Source organism: Crassostrea angulata, chromosome 10 (assembly GCF_025612915.1).
Source record: "Crassostrea angulata isolate pt1a10 chromosome 10, ASM2561291v2, whole genome shotgun sequence".
Lineage (NCBI taxonomy): Eukaryota > Metazoa > Mollusca > Bivalvia > Ostreida > Ostreidae > Magallana > Magallana angulata.
In genome coordinates this window covers 47,053,493-47,071,445 of record NC_069120.1, presented here as the reverse complement: position 1 = coordinate 47,071,445, position 17,953 = coordinate 47,053,493, and the positions used below count along the sequence as shown (strand labels likewise).

Genomic DNA, 17,953 nt, shown 5'->3' with positions numbered 1-17,953 from the left:
ATCCTTGGTAAGCTGACAAACTTGTTTTCATCCAGTGACCCGGAGCAACCGCAAACGTCATTTTAACGCTTCTCGCATCTTCGCTAGCAAAAGGTTTCTGATCCGCACCGCTCCTCAGAAAACCTTGGCTAGCGGAGATGTGCTTCTCGTTGCTCCCATCTATTAAACACCGTACACACAAACGGAAATTAGAATTATTCTTCATTCCTCATTTTTTGTTTTAATTTTAACATGCCAAAGTTAACATATTCTCTACATTCCTGATTTTTTGTAAAAACAAAAATCGAGTTATAATTTCTACCCTAAAGTCAAGCTGTTGACATCGGCTAGTGTGTAAAAAGTATTTAATATTAAGTCCTTTTAAGGACGAAAAACTGAAGCTTTAGATCCCTTTAGATCGTATAGCTTTTGTTTAAGCAATAGCAGTCTTCCGAGATTTCCACCAATTTAAAATATATTCGCTGCGCCGCCTTGACGCCAAATTTATTTACCGTCGAAGTCATTTTTCTTTTGCTTAGTAAATATATTTGTACTCCTTATTTTACTCAAACTCTAGTGGAACTTTCAAAAAAGTTAGTCATATTAAATGGCAAAATTGACATATATCATTCATATTTCATTTATCTGTAGGTCATCTACCGACAATTAGTAAGTAGGTGTTTACTATTTTTAATCTCGGGAGTTTATGCCAGTTCTGGATACCCTGATCACCGACTTCTTTATGTATCGTCGTAAACAAAATATTAAATACTTTTGTATTATTACTTTGTTCAATTATTTGTTGTTGTTTCTTCAATATTAATGCCGATTTTCTCCAAAATTCATAATATCCGTGTTCTCTCAATAATTGCCGAACAACCCTCCTAAGTTATCTTGTCGTTTAAATGAGCTTGTCGTTGTTGACGTATTGTTTAAACTTTATATTTCCTTTTTCACCTTTTCCTATGAATCACTTCTGAAATCCTCCCTCTATTCAAGTGTTATTTCTAGTACAAGGTACAATTAATACTGATACAGTCATAACTGATGTTATACAACTAAAACAAAAATAGTATTATGTAATATGTTTGCTCATCAACCTACTGATATTAATAACATCCGATGAAAATTGAGGAAGATTTTAATATCATGGTGATGATGAGCTTGGAAGAATAGCTGTTAATGACCCCAAGTAATTGCTTTCGCCATAAGGTCTGCTGCAAAATGTACTTTGTAATTTCTTAACAGCATAAACCAAAACAAACAATTCTCCACTATATAGATGAGCTGTATTTATTTCTGAAATGATATAGAACAAAGCATTCAACTAGAGAATGAGGTAGATTAATCTGAAGGAAAAAAAAACACACTTCATAAATAGACTCTGTAAATTCTGCTATTTTTAGTAACAAATAAATTTCTAATATCTACTTCATGCGCATTATAAAACAAACTGATAATTTTGGAGGTAGTTCCGGAGAATCTTTCAATAAAAGTATACGGAATGACGGTTTCTTAGTTAACAAATAGTAGTACCCATGAAAACAAGACCAAATTCAACTTTTTCTAAATCATATACACGTGTAATTTGCTTAAAATAAAGTGTCTCATTTGCATTATGTTTATATCAAAATCATATGGAAATCTTATTTCAGGTATATTTACCTATAAAAACTATATGTATATGTTAAAATCATATTTGCTTATTGAACTACATGTACATATATTACAATGTCAAAGGGCAGAGGTAAAAATAAAAACAGCATCATACAAGCCTAGTTCACATTCCTACTCTTTATCAAGGAGAAAAACACCTCAACCACTGTTTGTCACTTGCAAATAACTACAAAAAGACATATCGTCACTGGCTTAATCAAAAGTTGTAAAGTGTAAAAGTAGACTTTGTCTCCCTTTGATCAAGCAGTTTAAACAGCATCAGTAACAAATTTACTAGCCATGTAAAGTAGAACCATTTTAACAAGAGTTTGGCCTTTGGATAGTGGTGTCAAACAGCAATGTGACGTAGGCCTGTCTATTTCATTGAATGCCACTCGGCCATTGCTCTTTGAAATCAACAAGATTTGTCTAGCTTTTGAGCTAAGACTATGCAATCGGTGAATATTTCGCTTGAAACCAACGTCATTTTTAACTTGTTTTGACGCAAAAAATAGATAGTTACGTCCTACTGAAAGTCCAAGGTCTTGTTAAAATGGTTCAAAATATACAAATAGCACGCACGCTAGACTCCAGCACTGTTAGAATGTGAGAAAGAAAGAGAGAGGAGACCTACCTTAACAAATAACTATTATGTCAGAATGGCAAAACACTATACAACAGATTATGATGGCACAATAAAACCAAAAAATATTCGCAAGTCAGAAATACATTATATGTTCTTCAACTTGATACCATAACAACTTTCTAGTTCGAAAAATCACATAAGCACTTGTCTTTTAAGACCTAAAACATTACAAAGTTGCAAATTTTTTTCATTAATTTTTATGTTACAAAATAGAAATTGATTGACATTTTTATTCTTATAAATAGGATTTGATCTGCATTTTGTTCAATAAAAACTTCATTTAATCAAAACGTCAACTTATAACATTGGATTCGCAATACAAAATACTATGATAATTAATTAATTAATAATCAATCAATATTCAAAACACACGTGATAAAATGCTCACATTGTACCTGTACTATTGAAAAAACATTACAACATGAAATAATCAAATGTTTCTGAGCCAAATTAAACACGGATGGCAACATGTAAAAATAAAATCGTTTTAACGTTACAATTAAAAATAAAAATAACTATAGTTAAAAGGAGGTTTTAATGAATAAAACAAAAGCACGCTGTATATAGGTCACACTTTCCCAATCCTTTTAAAGGTGCGTACAGGAACAGATTGTTATATAAACCTGACACGTGAGGGAAAGCACATGCTTTTAAAGTATGGCAGATTTTTATATGGCACTTCTTTGTTTAGCACTAATGAAATACAAATTCTCTTCATTTGTTACAATAGCATGTGTACATGGTAAGGTAGTATACAATTCTGCGGGTAACTTTAGTACAAAAATAAATCATGTAACTTCAAGCAGAATGATACAAGTTTTTTTTAAAATTCACTTTTTTAGATCGTAAAAATCTGTTTAATTTATTTTCAAAATTGAATTTTTCTTCAATCAACAAGAATAGTTTTGTCTATTGTTCATGCACGAACGTTCTAGAAATACAGTACTTAAAACATCTAAAGTAAACAAATAGAAAACAAAGTCTTGAAAGTTTAACACCATACACCACACACGTGTATAAACATTTTTTAGAAGAAGAAAAAGTGAAGCATACACACATTCAATCACAAAACAAAATATATTTACAATGGCTACACCCGTAATAAAGCGACCTGATTGATTTCAAATATCATTTTCCAGTCCGAATAAGAAACGAATTGGACCCGGCATACCAGAGGTAGGATTTAAGAATATTTGATTAAATTTAACAAATTTCCATTTTTTTTCATTTTTCTTAACCTGAAAATTTAAGAATACTTGTGAAAATATTTTAACCCGCAAACATGTAAACATAAAATAAAGAGCACTGTTGGTTTACCAGGAGTAGAATCGAACACGCATTTCATCGCTTATGTTTCTATATATACTCTATATGTAAATAACCTCAAGACTTTACGCTGCGGAAACACATCACATTAGCTTCATCTGCATTATTTTCATAAATGTATTCATGAAGTATCTAGTTAACTATATAATTAAAATAAATGTCCCAATAAGAACGAACATATTCAAATTGCAAACAAACAAATCAATAACCTAAATGATCTAGCATTGCCAAATCTAACTTGATACCCGTTGTTCAATCCAGCATTTAACCAATAATCGCCTGATATGTTTCATTTATTTTCTTCCGGCATATCATCGTCCGCCGGGTCCGGTTTTACCGTTTTCTTTCTATCTATCATGTCTTTAAGCTGCTTCATTTCCTCTTGGAGAGTGTCCAACTCGTGTCGGAGCTTTCCATTTTCTGTTTCCAGATAGCTGGACTTTGCTTCTCTCATTTTGGTTAAACTCTTTCTGTTTTCTCGACATCTTCGAGCAGCTTCGTTGTTTCTTCGGCGTCTCTCGGCATATTTCGGGTCAATGAGTGACCGCGTGTTCATCCGCCCACTTCTTGAAGAGGAGTCGTAATCGTCGTGCTTGGATTTCTTGACGAGGGACAGAGGACCAGACTGTGCGAGTGCTATTTCTGAAAGCTGTGTGAGTCCGTTCGAAACGGGATCAAAGACTGCACCCTGAAAAGCAGACCCAAAGTCCATCGGTACTTTATGTCTCAGCTTGTGCGGTAATGCCATCGTTGGTGGACTTTGTGATACGGGGCTATCTGGGGATGAATAAGATACAGAACTTTCATTACCTGAGAAACTGTCCCCACGTTTTCGTACAGTCAAAGATAATGGTTCATCCTGGGTATGATCGTCCGAGGTATAATCTGAGGGGGGAACGGTTTCTTCCTTAACAGAGGAGGCGTTAGATTCGGTCGCTTTTTGAATGTTTCTTGAAGAATACGGAGGAGAATATTGTGAGGTAGATTGAGAGGAATTGAATTGACGACCCTGAGTTTCGTTTGATTCCCCTGAGAGGTAAAGTTTTCTTCTACTAGTGCCTAATTCTTCATTATTTGATGCGCTGGAACTTTGCTGCGGGTATCTGTCTTGCATATGAGGTGAAGTGAGAGAATTTGATGATACCTGGCTCTGGAAGGTATCCGGGGCTCCAGGCGATGGAACGGCCGCGATAAAATATGACATTGGTCCTTTAGAGTTGTAATTTCCTTGTAGAGAGATCGGTAGTGGAATGGACGATTGCATGGGAACCATGGTCGGCGGTTGAGCACCGTGAAGCATGGACCCACTACTTCTGGCTGCTGATAGGTAGGCCATGTTCATCGAAGAACTGGCGTGATGATTGGAAACAGGTGATAATGACCTCTCCCTTGTTTTAGACGCGGGTGCTTTACTGTCTTCGTTAATATCAAATGTTTCGTTTAGAGGTATGCCGAAATGTTTCTTAATTGCAAACAATTCATTCCTTACCTGACAATTTTCTCGAGTTAGTTCTACTATTCTATTTTCTAAGACTACATCATGAAACCGACGCTTTTCTCGGGATCTGCGTGCAGCTTCGTTATTTTTTCGTCTCTTTTCCCAGTAATGGTCATCTTTTCTGTTCTCGGGTATGAATTCACGTTGTTTTCTCGATGGTATATACGGATTGGAACCGTCACTGGACGCACCTTTGTCCGATGATCTGTTGTTTGCGGTCGGAGCCACGATGCAGGTCGGTATATTCGAGGTAGGATTTGGTGAGTTTGTGTCTGAGCTACTTCCAAGAGAATCAGCGTTTTCATTAAATTGATCCTCCTGCTCCATTGTCACTAATTCTTGTTTTCTCTCAATTCTAACTGCAGAGTTAAAGTCCGCATAACTATATGAAGAGCACTCTCTGCGCTCTTTGTATATAAGTTCCCTGAGTTCTCCGTCCGCAAATGCTGCTTCTAATCCGGTCCTGCAAAAAAAAAAAAAATAAATATTATGGCTTTCTATTTAAGGATCAATCGCTCTTCAAGGTTAAATGTTTAAAATACATTTTCCCCTTTTCCAGGTCATTAAGACACTAGTATCATGTTTGGAGAGTTCATGTATGATATGTGCTCATATTGCTGATGATAAGCTCATGATCAGCCAAACAATGCGTTGCATAACCAAGAATAGAAGCCATGTAATGTGCTACATTTGGTAAGGCGGAACAATTTCTACCAAGTTTGCCCTATATTGAGGAAGGAAAGGGCAGCTCGAGACACAGTTATTAGAGGAGCGTTCTAAGCTTGTAGGGCATATCTGACTATATTAGAAAGACTTAAGACATGAAGATGGTTTTCTTTGAATGAAGGATGTTCACGCAAAATAATTTTGGTTTCCTTAAAGTGTAAAATGACACATCAAAAGCAACGGTGTCATATTTTTACATATTTATCAGACACCTTTAATGGTGTGCATTGCAAAGATAGGTTTGTTACGAAAGATCAACAGACTTCATCAGGCTTTGTGTAGATGTTGAGGACTGATTTCGTTAAAGCCCGTTATAGTCCGGCATTATTCAGATTTATAATAATTTTAAGATAATTTTATCACCGGAGATATCAATAACACCAAACAATGACACACTAACACTTACGCCGAGGAAACACATTATACAGCTCTCCTGTTGAGCAAGGTTTGTCTCAGCTTCCTTTGAATAATGAACAAGGACTTTAATTTATGAAATTTACTTCCTCTATCTTAATTATTAGAGCAAAAAATTAATGTTTACTATTGAACCTTTTACAGACTTCTTAGTCCTAAATTTGATTTCATAACTTATAACTTGATTGGCATACCTATTTTGAGAATATTTAAGCATTTTGGAGAAGAAAAGTTCTATATAAAAACACAAGATATTATTATAAATAGAAATGTGTGTCATACCAAACAATTGTTATATTTAAAAATTATCAACATTTTAAAGTTCTTTTTTAAGTAAAAATAAATCTTTTAGCGATCTCCGATCCTTGGCAATATTAGATATCAATAAAATATCCGGATATTTATTTGTTCCTGCTATAGATTTGGATTTCATGTGGAATATGTGGATCAATCTTGCGGAGTTTGAAGTATCATTACATATCAGGTCCCACAAATTAGTTGGTTCTGTTGAGACCAACAAAATGCAACGTATGAAAATCACAGGTTCGGGCAGTCGATGAACCAAAGCAATTTTTCACAAATCTCCAATTTTATTGTATTTGTTTACATTATAACTCAACTGGGCAATTATCGTTGTACAATTCCAAAATATCATTATTTTCTAAACTTTTGCTTCTTTTCAATGTACACTGAAATGTAAATTTATATTAAAACAGAAGAACAGATGTCAGTCTTATAATATTAAAATTTTGAGGTTGAAAATACGAAAATTATATTCAAAATAAAAGCAAATTTAGCGGGAAGTCATAGCATTTACATTCCTTTGTTTTTAGAATCAATGTCATTTCTTCCATGGCGGCAAAATTAACGTAAAATTATAGCTTTTTTAGAATAATTCATTCGTCTATGTCCTAGCCTTGTACATTTTGCAGATTAAATTTCCGTAGAAAAAACAAGATGCCTACAGGTTTACACGGCCACCCTTACCTGAGACTGTTACCCCCCCCCCCCCCCCACCTTGATGTTTGAGAAACATTTATGCATAAAGGAGTGAGGGGGCTGGGGGGGGGGGGGGGCGAAAGTCGGAGGAATTTCGGATTAAATATACCCCAGCTCAAGGGTACAAACATTGTAAAATTTTTGATAGAGACATGCAGACCTTTAATGGTCAATCTTTTAGAATATTCAGTTCCACTCATGCATGCGGGTCATTTCTACAAGCATAAAATGCACAAGAAATTAAAGTAACTAGATTTCCTAGAAAAGAAAACATATTACTAGATTCCTAGATTTCCTAGAATAAAACACATAATTAATTTGATATGGCCATGTGATAATTTACCTTAATTGTTGTTTTTTAAGTAGAAGTAAAAAATATAATATTGCTAAAGGAGGACAAAGTGCTACAGTCTGACCTTAAAAAAAATACATGTTTACTAAACCGCCATATTTGTCACCCCCCCCCCCCTTATAAAAAACAGCAACCACTCCCCATGGGCAGTGAACTTTACAATTTAGGAACAGGACAATATGTACATAAAAACAATAACTTATTTCATCTCCCACGGTTGTGAAAAACAGATGAAAATATTAGAAAATTCAATACATTTTCACTATGTGGTCATATTGGCTCTACCCAAGGGTCCTGAACCCATTCCCAGGGGTCATGAATTTCACAATTTAGGTAGAGGGCTGCATGAATATTATAACCATGCATTCAGTTTATCTTCCCCTGCTGTGAATGTGGAGAAAATTTATTTAATATATAATACATTTTTAACCATATGGCCATATCCCTGGTCTAAAGCCTGAACCACTGACCATGGGACCATGAATTTCACAATTTCGGTACAAGAATTTATGGACATTGTAGCCAAGCATTTAGTATTATCTAAAATGAATATGGAAGTGGAAAAAGATTTTCGAAGATTTAATACATTTTCACTGTATGGTCATCTAATCATATTGGCCCCGCCATAGGGCCTGAACCCCTTTTCCTGGGGCCATGAACTTCAAAATTTTGATAGAGGGCTTAATGGACATCCTAACCATGCATTTACTTTCTTTCAAATATGTGTGGAAGTAGAGAAGAAATTTTTCGAAAATAATGCTTTTTTGCTTATTTGGTCTGCCCATGAAGCCATGGTGTAGTATATATGGTCATAAGTTTAACTGTTTATAAATGTTCCTTTAATATGGACGAAGACCCATTGCAATAGTTCATCTGAGTGACTTTGGAGGTAAAATTACATATATATTGTATTTCAGGATATCAATGTTTCATGTTTTTGCATATATTTGCATTAAAGAATCGATATTGGGATTTTTTTAAGGATAGAGAAATTAGTAATGAATTAACAAAAATAAGACCTGTACACAAATAATTTTTAGTACCTTTTGCCCTAAAAAGCCGATGTTTCGCATGTATTGAAAACCTATCTATAAATAAAGCTTTAAAAAATCTAAATGTAAAGTTACTTAAAAACAAGATCAATTTTTTTAATGAAAAAATTACTACTGCCATCAGCTGTCATCCTGAGATTTTCAGAAATGCCGAGTCTGTTCGTGCACTTATTTCGTGACGGTTTGTATTTATGTATCATATTCCTTGCAGTCTGTTCAAAGAATATGCCTTAAAAAACTAGACGTATGTGGTTTTTCTATGAAGAATTGCTAATGTGATAACATGTGTTTGACTATTAATTTCAGGCAATGAGATGCATGATTTCTAAAGACGATTGCTTAAATATGGACGTCAGTCCCAAACTGTTGAGAATAATATTTTGGGACCAGATGCAGGAGCGCGCCTTAGGCGGGTGCCATGGATTTTTAAACCAAAAGATCGAAAACAAAATGGTCGGTTCATTTTAATCTCCGAAAACAATGCATGTGTACAACTGTATTGCTGAGTTTACCAACCAGATAAAACAGATTTTTTTTTAAAATTCAATTTTCCCCATCCCTTGTTTATTTTATGATTAACAGTTACATTTTTGCATTACATGGCAAAAATGTTGCAAGATTTACAGATTTACAATTCGTCATTTTCCTATTAAGTTACGATTGTAAAGGTCAAAAGAATTAGGAATTTTCTCTTTACATCTCTCGTAAAGAGAAATAATTTCAAATAAATGATATTCTCAGAATAGTGAAAAAATTAATTCAGGCAATATAAGCTATGGTCTAGTTTGTTCCTTAAAGCCGCACAAAATGGGATTGATTTTTTTGTTAATGTAAATATTGAATCATGAAAGACGATGTAACGTTTCAAAATATTAAAATCGGAAGTGCCATTCGATCAATGGCAAACGTTTCGGCTAATATAAATAATTCGAATAAATATTTCAATTAAATCGTGTCATGCAAAATATGCTTTTACTTCTTCTGGGAAATTTAGTTTCTAATAATCAGATTCATTATTGAATAATTTCAGTCAAAGAAAGCTAGCATAAGATTCAAAATTCTATAGATAAAAGTGAACAATTAATATAGAGGAACATCTGATGATTTATCAGTATATGTTAAACACAGCAATACTAGGAAAACTGAGTTTACATCTATGCATCTCTGTGTCACAGTATGAGCGCGCAACCTTGATAAAAAGATAAACATGTATTATAAATGAACATTATATATTCATCGAGATCAAGTGCAAAGCTAACCCAGATCGCGAATATATTACACCATTGATTTTCAAATGAACGAATGAATATACATTTTCTTTATTTATTTTTGTTTCATCTCGAAATACGGATAATCGGATATCTTTTTTATTTCACTTTTTTTCCGATGCCGTTTCTCTGGTATAAAGATATAAAAAAAAAAAGATTTGAATATATAAATCTAATACCGATCGATGAAAAACACAAAACATGTCCATCAGAAAACATATCCATCAGTAAGAACGATTTTTTTAAATCGAAGAAAAATTCCTTAAGTAAATTGTGAGGGTTGCTTTAAAGATACAAGATTTCGTTGTTGTTTTATATCTGTAAAAGGTCACGCGAAACTATAGTGAAAAATATAGGACTAGGAACAATAATTTCAAAAGTGGGCGGTAGAGGGAAATATTCTTTCTTTAAGAAATATAAAAGAATTCACCCTGAGAGAAAATTTTACTTCCGTTCTACTGTAAGCTCTTGCTCCTTGGCCTCTTATCCTAGTATACCCTGTGTGGCGCGAATGACTAAATGTTTGCGTCAAAGGATCCTGGGACGCGAATAAATTACAAAATCATTGCGTTTAAAGTGTATCGATGGATGCGGATAAAATTAACGAAAACCTTGCGTCATGGAATTGCATTCCAGTGTTGTGGGATGCAAATGATGAAAGGCTTTGCGCCACGTGATTTGTTCTCGGTATCATGAAACGCGAATGAGGACTTTTAAAATCCTTCCACCGTGGTTTTGCACCAGTTACAGCAGTTATTTAAAGTAAATTTCAGCTTTTTCAAATGATAATGAAAAAAAAAAAACATTTGAAGGTTTTGTTTCTTCTTATATGTTTAACAACTTATTTTGGATATACACAAACTGCATTTGAACATATATTTTTCAATAGCATCCCTATAACTAATTTAAAATCTTGCGTTAATTGTTCATGATTTTCATTTATTTCATCGTTACATTAATATTCCATTTGATTATGAATGAACAAGGAAAAATCAATTTAGTTTAAACATATACGGGCGGATTTGTTATGCATGGTCTCGTTTGCGTCCCGAAGAATGCTTTCAAAAGGAAACAAATGGAGATATATAACGCATCAATACTTAGTAAGTTACAAAATGTAAGCTACACAAAAGTCGTTGTTTCATAAGCCTGGAATGGCTCCCGGTAAAAATCAATAAAAACCATTGAAATAAAAAAAACACACTATCTGCTTTCTCGTGCTTGAACTTTAAAAAATATAATGTTCGTGTCCCATAAAAATAGCTCTGAATAAATTACACATTTACATAACATAATGTTACACCAAACATTTTGTAATATATCTATGAAACGCATTCTAATTAATTATGGATTTACAAGTTACCTAGCCTACATTATTTGTAATTTCCTGCAGTTTATTAAAGATATCATTGAATAAATGCTAAACGATCAATCAAGTTTTACAGATAAAAAATCGAGAAAAAAATATTTAGTGTGTACTTTAGGGGTTTTTTTTTTAACAAAGAATAAAAATGTATTACTAATGAGTACTGAATTAAAGGAAAACGTGTACATTTGTATATCTAAAAAACAAAGAAAGAAGCAATTTTTTGTACACATATCGTAGTATCTTTTCTTGTAAGTGAGCAGCGTGATTCTATCATTGATAGAGCATTGGTTAGCAGGCCAAAGGTCACCGTGAGGACACGACCGCCCGTCTCCTCTCCCCTTCGCTCAGTACACTCTGCTGCTACTCACAGACCAGCAACTCAATTTACTGCAAATTCCGAATCATTAAAAATACAGAAGAAAAATACAAAGTCTTAACGAGAAAGAGAGAGAAAGGTCAAAGAGTCGCGAGAGCTCTCCCTCCGTTGGTCAGCATTCTCGCGATCGTATTTTGTTTCTAAGCCTCCTTTCAAGTGTGACATTTAGAAGAAAGAATGACTCCAAGAGCCCTAGCTGTTTGTTCTTTACAATTATTTCTATTTTATTCCATTTTTTGATATTTTGAAAGTGGATATCGAGGCACATCTGTCCGTTTTAGCTGACAATGAATGCAAACTTCTAAAATAGCGTAAAAATGTGGAAATCACCTGTGGTAAATTTTAAGCATATAAACTTTCATTGCGATGTTTTACGAGAAAACGTAAAGACATATTCCTACATATTTTAAAAAGTCCATAACACACGAGTTCATGAACTGAAATATATACGTAATATTTATGATTATGTTTTGTAAATCGCAGTACAGATGAATAAACACGGCGCAGGGTTTTAAACCTGCACTAATTGCAAAGAAAAAATAATGGATTTAACTTTTTAAAAACTTGGCTGAATTTTCTATGGCACGTGTTAGGAATAAAAACAATCTAAAGAAAATTAACATACTTAGACAAATTACATATACTTAACCCCTAATGCCAGACAAAAAGTCGGGCTAATAAAATCTTAGTTTAAAAATTCATTGTATTAGCAATAACGTGCATTAAAGAAGAATCAAAAACATGTGAACTTAGAGTCGCAAATTAAAAGGACGCAATATTAACTCCAAATTATTCAACGAAAAAATTCCATATGGGTCGTATCAGAAATGACGTAAATGAATTATGATCCTATTAATCATTACATCACATCCATGACAATGTTTTTTAAAGGAAATTTCACAATCACTTACCTTCTTCTCTCGATTGATCGCTGTTCCCACAATATCGGTGTGTTTACGAAGCAGGCCATAGACAAATGTGCCTTATTTCTGGAGACTTTACAATAAACTTATGCGAACAAATCTGATTTACGTAATACTCCAAAAGAATTATGTAATTTGCAAGGGCAAGGTTGTTTTGTTTGATCTACTCCTCGAGATAACCCGGCCTTACATTTACTGCACGTGATGAATTACGCCAGTACTGAAGTATGTCTCAAAAACAATACTCTAGTTAGTAAAGCTGCACCACGGCAAGGCTATTTTTATCACTGTCATACATATCGATGAAAGGAATCCCACGTGAAGGACTTATCATTATTCAATAAATCAAACCCACCAAAAGGAAGCTGTATCAACTAATGCCATACACTCTTGACTCGCATGTAAAACACATTCATCGTAAGTAAGTAAACACTATATCGTGACCCCAAAAACACAGGCCAAAAGTTCAAACAAAAAGATAATTAAAAATAACTATAATCTCACCTCCTTCTGCTTCAAGCACTCTGTATCCTTGCCCGAGAAGGACTTATTTTCATGGCTTTCTGAGGTAGAATCTGCCCAAAGAACATATTATGTAATGCTTAAGAGGACAAAAAATATCGGATCACGTGATTTGCAGTTGAACCGACGTGACCTCACTGGCCTTAGATTGAGGACAACAAATATAACCGGGAAACAGATCGTTTTAACAACAAAGACTCGGACTGGACAACAAAAGTTGACCGAGGCCATCTTATTATAAAAGAATTTTCTACCTGTTTTAAAGGTCATCCGAGGCAACGCCATTAGGTCGCATAGGATCCCCTATCGTATCTTTCCCAATTCGGAGCCATGATTTTTTTTTCAGCACTGCTTGTGTGACCTGGCAATTCAAATGCGTGCGCATACAAATTATATAATGGGCGCGTAACTAATACATCGTAAAAAAATAAGAACTAGGTCAATTATTTGGGAATACAAAAGGGGTTGCGTGTCATCCCCACTGGGATAGATGTGTCGTAGCTTGTTTTTGTGAACTGTTGAATTTGATCCGCGATAAAGGAACACAATGGGGAACAACGTAAAGTATTCTAAAGTGTAAGACAGAGAGGGCGATAGCGGGCCGCCACTCTGTTCATTCATAAAATATGATTCATGCGTGCAATCATGCAGTGAGATATAATGATCAACTACCTATATGCACTAAAACCTGATTCGGTCTTGTTTACTAATTTTTTTATTTTTTTTTTGCATAGGCGTAAATGCGAAAAAACAGAATGCTTGTAAATGAACTGTAATGTTGTAAATATCACACGATAATGTGTAGTACGTACTATAGTATACGGATAGATAACCGATTTTGCTAGAAACAGCTGTCGGTGGCATTCATTTCATTTTTTTTCGGGGGGGGGGGGGGGGTTGTGTGGTGGATGGGTCAATCAGAGGGTAACATTCTCTTCGCCCTCACTCTCCCGCTGACCTCACTGGACACGATCTAAATTCATTCCTTCATTCATGCGTTTTACAGAAACAGATCAATATCAACTTCTCCATAGCAACGCAAATTTGCTCTATCTTTATATTGCTATCAATATGCTTTAGATTCTTACTTTAGTGAATAATGCCTTCTTATATATCATTTATAAATGTTTCGTTTTTTCTTTTAATATTTGTATACTCCTTGAGCCAACTATCATTCCTGCATTTTCTAAAACGCAAGGGCTAGTAGAAAGATTGTTAGTTCAGTGTCGATGAGCGGCAATCGATAAACTTTTTTACTTGTTTATTCTTTCCCTGGCGAGAAAATGGAGATTTGCGGTCGATTAAGGTCGCCCCAATATAATAAAACAGAGGAATGCATGACGTTGACTGCAGTTGTAAAGGGAACAAGTGCGCAGGCGCAGCTGCGGTATTATCATATCTCAAGGACCTCACCTAAGATTCACCCCAAATGACCGCTGAAAGCGTTTAAAACACATCGGTGCTGAGCAGTATTGATGTGACTATGGATGCGGAACTTGGTGTTGAAAAAAAAATCGCTAAATATCGAGCGATGAAAGATAAATGAAGGTGTGACATTTGTAGTGTTATCTAATATATTAACGTAACATAAGGAAAATAATGTTTTCTGTGTTAAACAGGATTGTTTGATGTTTTCCCCCTCTCAGTGACTTGCTAATGTGTATCATTTCGGAGAGGCTGGGGCACGTTGTCATTTAATTTATCCTTTTATATAACTGAACAGCACGTGATAAAGCCAGATGCCATGCTTTACCTCACGTATGTCAGCCTATTTCACGTACACAGTTAAATTGCGGTTCAAATGCGGATATATCAATTTTTTGTAGTTTGAAGTAAATAATATGATTTAGGGATCATACTAATACCCCCTGAAACATGTTTACGCTAGTAAAGCCCCTTTCACAATTTGCGCACGAGCACTTTACAACACTTTGCGACAGGATTTTTTTAGATTCGCACGAGCTCTCTCATCTCGCATTCGTTGCATGCGTTTTAGTGCTCGCATCACGTCTAACATGCACACTATTCCGACGCGACCGAATGCGATCCAAATCATCGCAGTGCAACACACGAACATTTGTACGAACATTTTACAACGTTTTGTGTACTCGCAAGAGTAATGCACGAGTTTTAAAGGTCGAAAGATGAATCGCAGTTGTTGTGTGACCATGAAACTGTTGCTCAACATGTCTCATGTTATCTTGCAACGTTTTACTATCATTGCACGACTTATCAGTAATATGCCATGCTTTGCCACTAGTATATATACCCTGTATAAGCATCTCTGTTTCAGACAACAATTCAACAGTATACATTTATTGCATGATGGTGAGGGAAATATATGAAGATTTATTTCTCCAAGAAAAATCATATTTCCCAAGGTCATCGCCGGAGGGAAATTTGTTTTTCTGGGGGAATAAATCTTCATATTCCCTGAATATTATTGAATAAACGAACAACATATAATTATACAAAATACGTTGGTTTCTAAAAATTGTTTGATTTCCTCTGTCACTGTCTCACTTTTCTTTCATAATTTTGAATCATAGATAGTTAAGTTGGTTTTGTGATATATATAGAATCATAATGATTAAATATTTTTGATTTAATCATACATCACATGCTCATATCGGCATTTTCATTCATATGAAATCGCCCTGCAACGTGAATTTCTAGACCAATCAAATGTAAAAGAAAAACATATTGAGTTATAATAATACTTTCTGCCGCATCTCTGTTTCTTCTTGAGCGGCATGTTCTCTCGCTTTCATCTATGTCTACTGAAGAGCGTTGAAAATGGAAGGTATATTCCCCCTCTGACTCGCACGAGCATTCGTACCATAGAACGCATGATCGCACGTCAAATCGCATTGGCGCACGTTCAATCGTACGATCACCTGGTCACTCGCACGATCCTATCGCATTACCTTTCAACAGTCGCTTTCATTGTACAACAGTCGCATATAGACGCAAGATATATCGCAAGATTAAATGCGTTTACATCGCACAATGCTCGCTTAGATCGTGCGGATTTTGTACGAATACTTTTTTCAAATGCGATTATTTCGGCACGAATATTCAGTCGCTTCTGCTCGTATGCAATTGTGTAAAGCCCCTTTTTATCGACTTATCGAACATTTTATCACATACATGACTGAGTATTTCATTGCATGTTATATGTCATATCTTGATTCATTAACAATTATATAATATGAAACAAAATGATACAAAATTATATATGATTCAAAACGATAGTATATCATACTATTTATAATATAATATTTTATAATGTGATAAGATATAATACATTTATTGTATGATGGCGAGGGAGATATGAAGATTTATTCCACCAAGGAAAATCAAATTTCCCGAGTACAACGCCCAAGGGAAACATGATTTTTCGAGTGGAATAAATCTTCATATATCCCAGACAGTCATGCATGCATCAAATTGTTTATTATACTAAACGACACTCGTTAATACAAAATAAGTCGAGTCACAATAGCTTTTCAACTGTAAAAAATCGTTCGTCATTATCTTTCATAAATTCGAATTACATATAGTTCAATTTTCTGATGTAAGAATTTTGAAATATTATAGATTTTAACCATGTTTAACCATGTTTATTTACGTTGTATGCTCATCTAGGCATTTTTATATCAATGAAATGAAAACCCCCCGAGTCTTCCGTAAAGATGGGATATGACATTTATTTCCCGGGAGACAAGACGTTTTGTTTGCCCCGTCATGTGACTATTCACACCAATCAAATTTCGCGTCATATAGAATTTTCATATTGAGGTATATAATATTATATTATTAAATTATTATAGTGAGGTATAATAAGATATAAACTATAATGCAATATTACAGGAATAGGAATCATATGATTTTATAAAAAAAAAAAAAAAAACAAACAAACAAACAAACAAACAAACAAAAACGAAAAAAAAAACAACTATCACAATCAAGTTAGAATGAGTTGGGACTTGCAGCCCTCTTTTTTTTTCTTAGCACCCATATCTAATCTGATGTATGTTATATTAATATCATCGTTTTAAAATTTTTTTTTTGGGGGGGGGGCAATACTGAACTAAAATTGATACATTTTCAAAAACTAATGAAATAAATTCGAACCGAAATACCTTTGAAAGATTGATGGTTAAAACCAACTCTTTATTTCTATCAAGCTAAACTGTCCGTCTTAAAATGTACATGGTCACGATTATTGATTAATTCAATTTTCCGGTTTTAATTCTAATAGTCAACCAAATTTTCAGTGTTAGTTTCGAGTTAAAAGCGAGATACAGTGCTCACAATGATATTTTTTATGAAAACAAAGCTTAGATAATATTTCTGTTTACAATTGAATGTTGATAAGAAAATTCCACATTTAGACCTTAATTGAATGTGACAAACGCTAGGAACTGTTATTTTTATGTTAAAACGCATTAGCAGATAGAAAAATCAGCTTGAATTTTTACCGGTTTATTGAACCAATGTAAACAAAAACATCATAAACTATCATAAAGTCATAAAGTCCTTCGGGCTTTATTGGATTTGATCACGCCTGATGTGTTTGATCAGCTATGATACCCAAGGAACAATTCTTTATTCCTTAAATTTAGTTACAAATTCGTATTTAAGAAAATCTTAATCATAGAGTAGAGTAGTTTTTGGACAATTTAATATAAATTTCAGGCTCAGTTACTTTAAAAGTAGGTAATCGGTCTATTTTTTTAAAGAAAAAATACAATTTAAGGTTTATAACATAAAATATACTGTATATGAATTGAGTAAATGTAATCATGAAGAACATATACCCATCTTTTACCCATGAAAGTATC

At 34.1% G+C, this 17,953-nt stretch overlaps 1 protein-coding gene across 2 annotated transcripts; it reads right to left on the bottom strand.

Annotated features, from left to right (window-relative positions):
- Positions 1-1,246: 1,246 nt before the first annotated feature.
- LOC128166541 (transcription factor atf-2-like) lies at positions 1,247-13,499 on the bottom strand. 2 transcript variants are annotated; one of them, XM_052831780.1, is made up of 3 exons: positions 13,361-13,499; positions 13,089-13,159; positions 1,247-5,568 (listed from the first exon to the last, which is right to left on the bottom strand). In XM_052831780.1, exon 3 carries the CDS (start codon positions 5,430-5,432, stop codon positions 3,897-3,899), a length of 1,536 nt encoding a protein of 511 aa, XP_052687740.1. In that variant the 5' UTR covers positions 5,433-5,568; positions 13,089-13,159; positions 13,361-13,499; the 3' UTR covers positions 1,247-3,896. The 2 variants fall into 2 exon arrangements, with proteins under 2 accessions (XP_052687740.1, XP_052687739.1); XM_052831779.1 differs by lacking the exons at positions 13,089-13,159; positions 13,361-13,499 and adding an exon at positions 12,573-12,977.
- Positions 13,500-17,953: the final 4,454 nt, after the last annotated feature.

Excerpts from the sequence above, each read along its gene's own strand:
- LOC128166541 (XM_052831779.1), bottom strand. The coding sequence starts at position 12,631 with ATGGCCTGCTTCGTAAACACACCGATATTGTGGGAACAGCGATCAATC. Across the intron at positions 5,569-12,572 it reads CGATCAATCGAGAGAAGAAG|GACCGGATTAGAAGCAGCAT; the intron begins GTAAGTGATTGT and ends TTTTTTTTGCAG.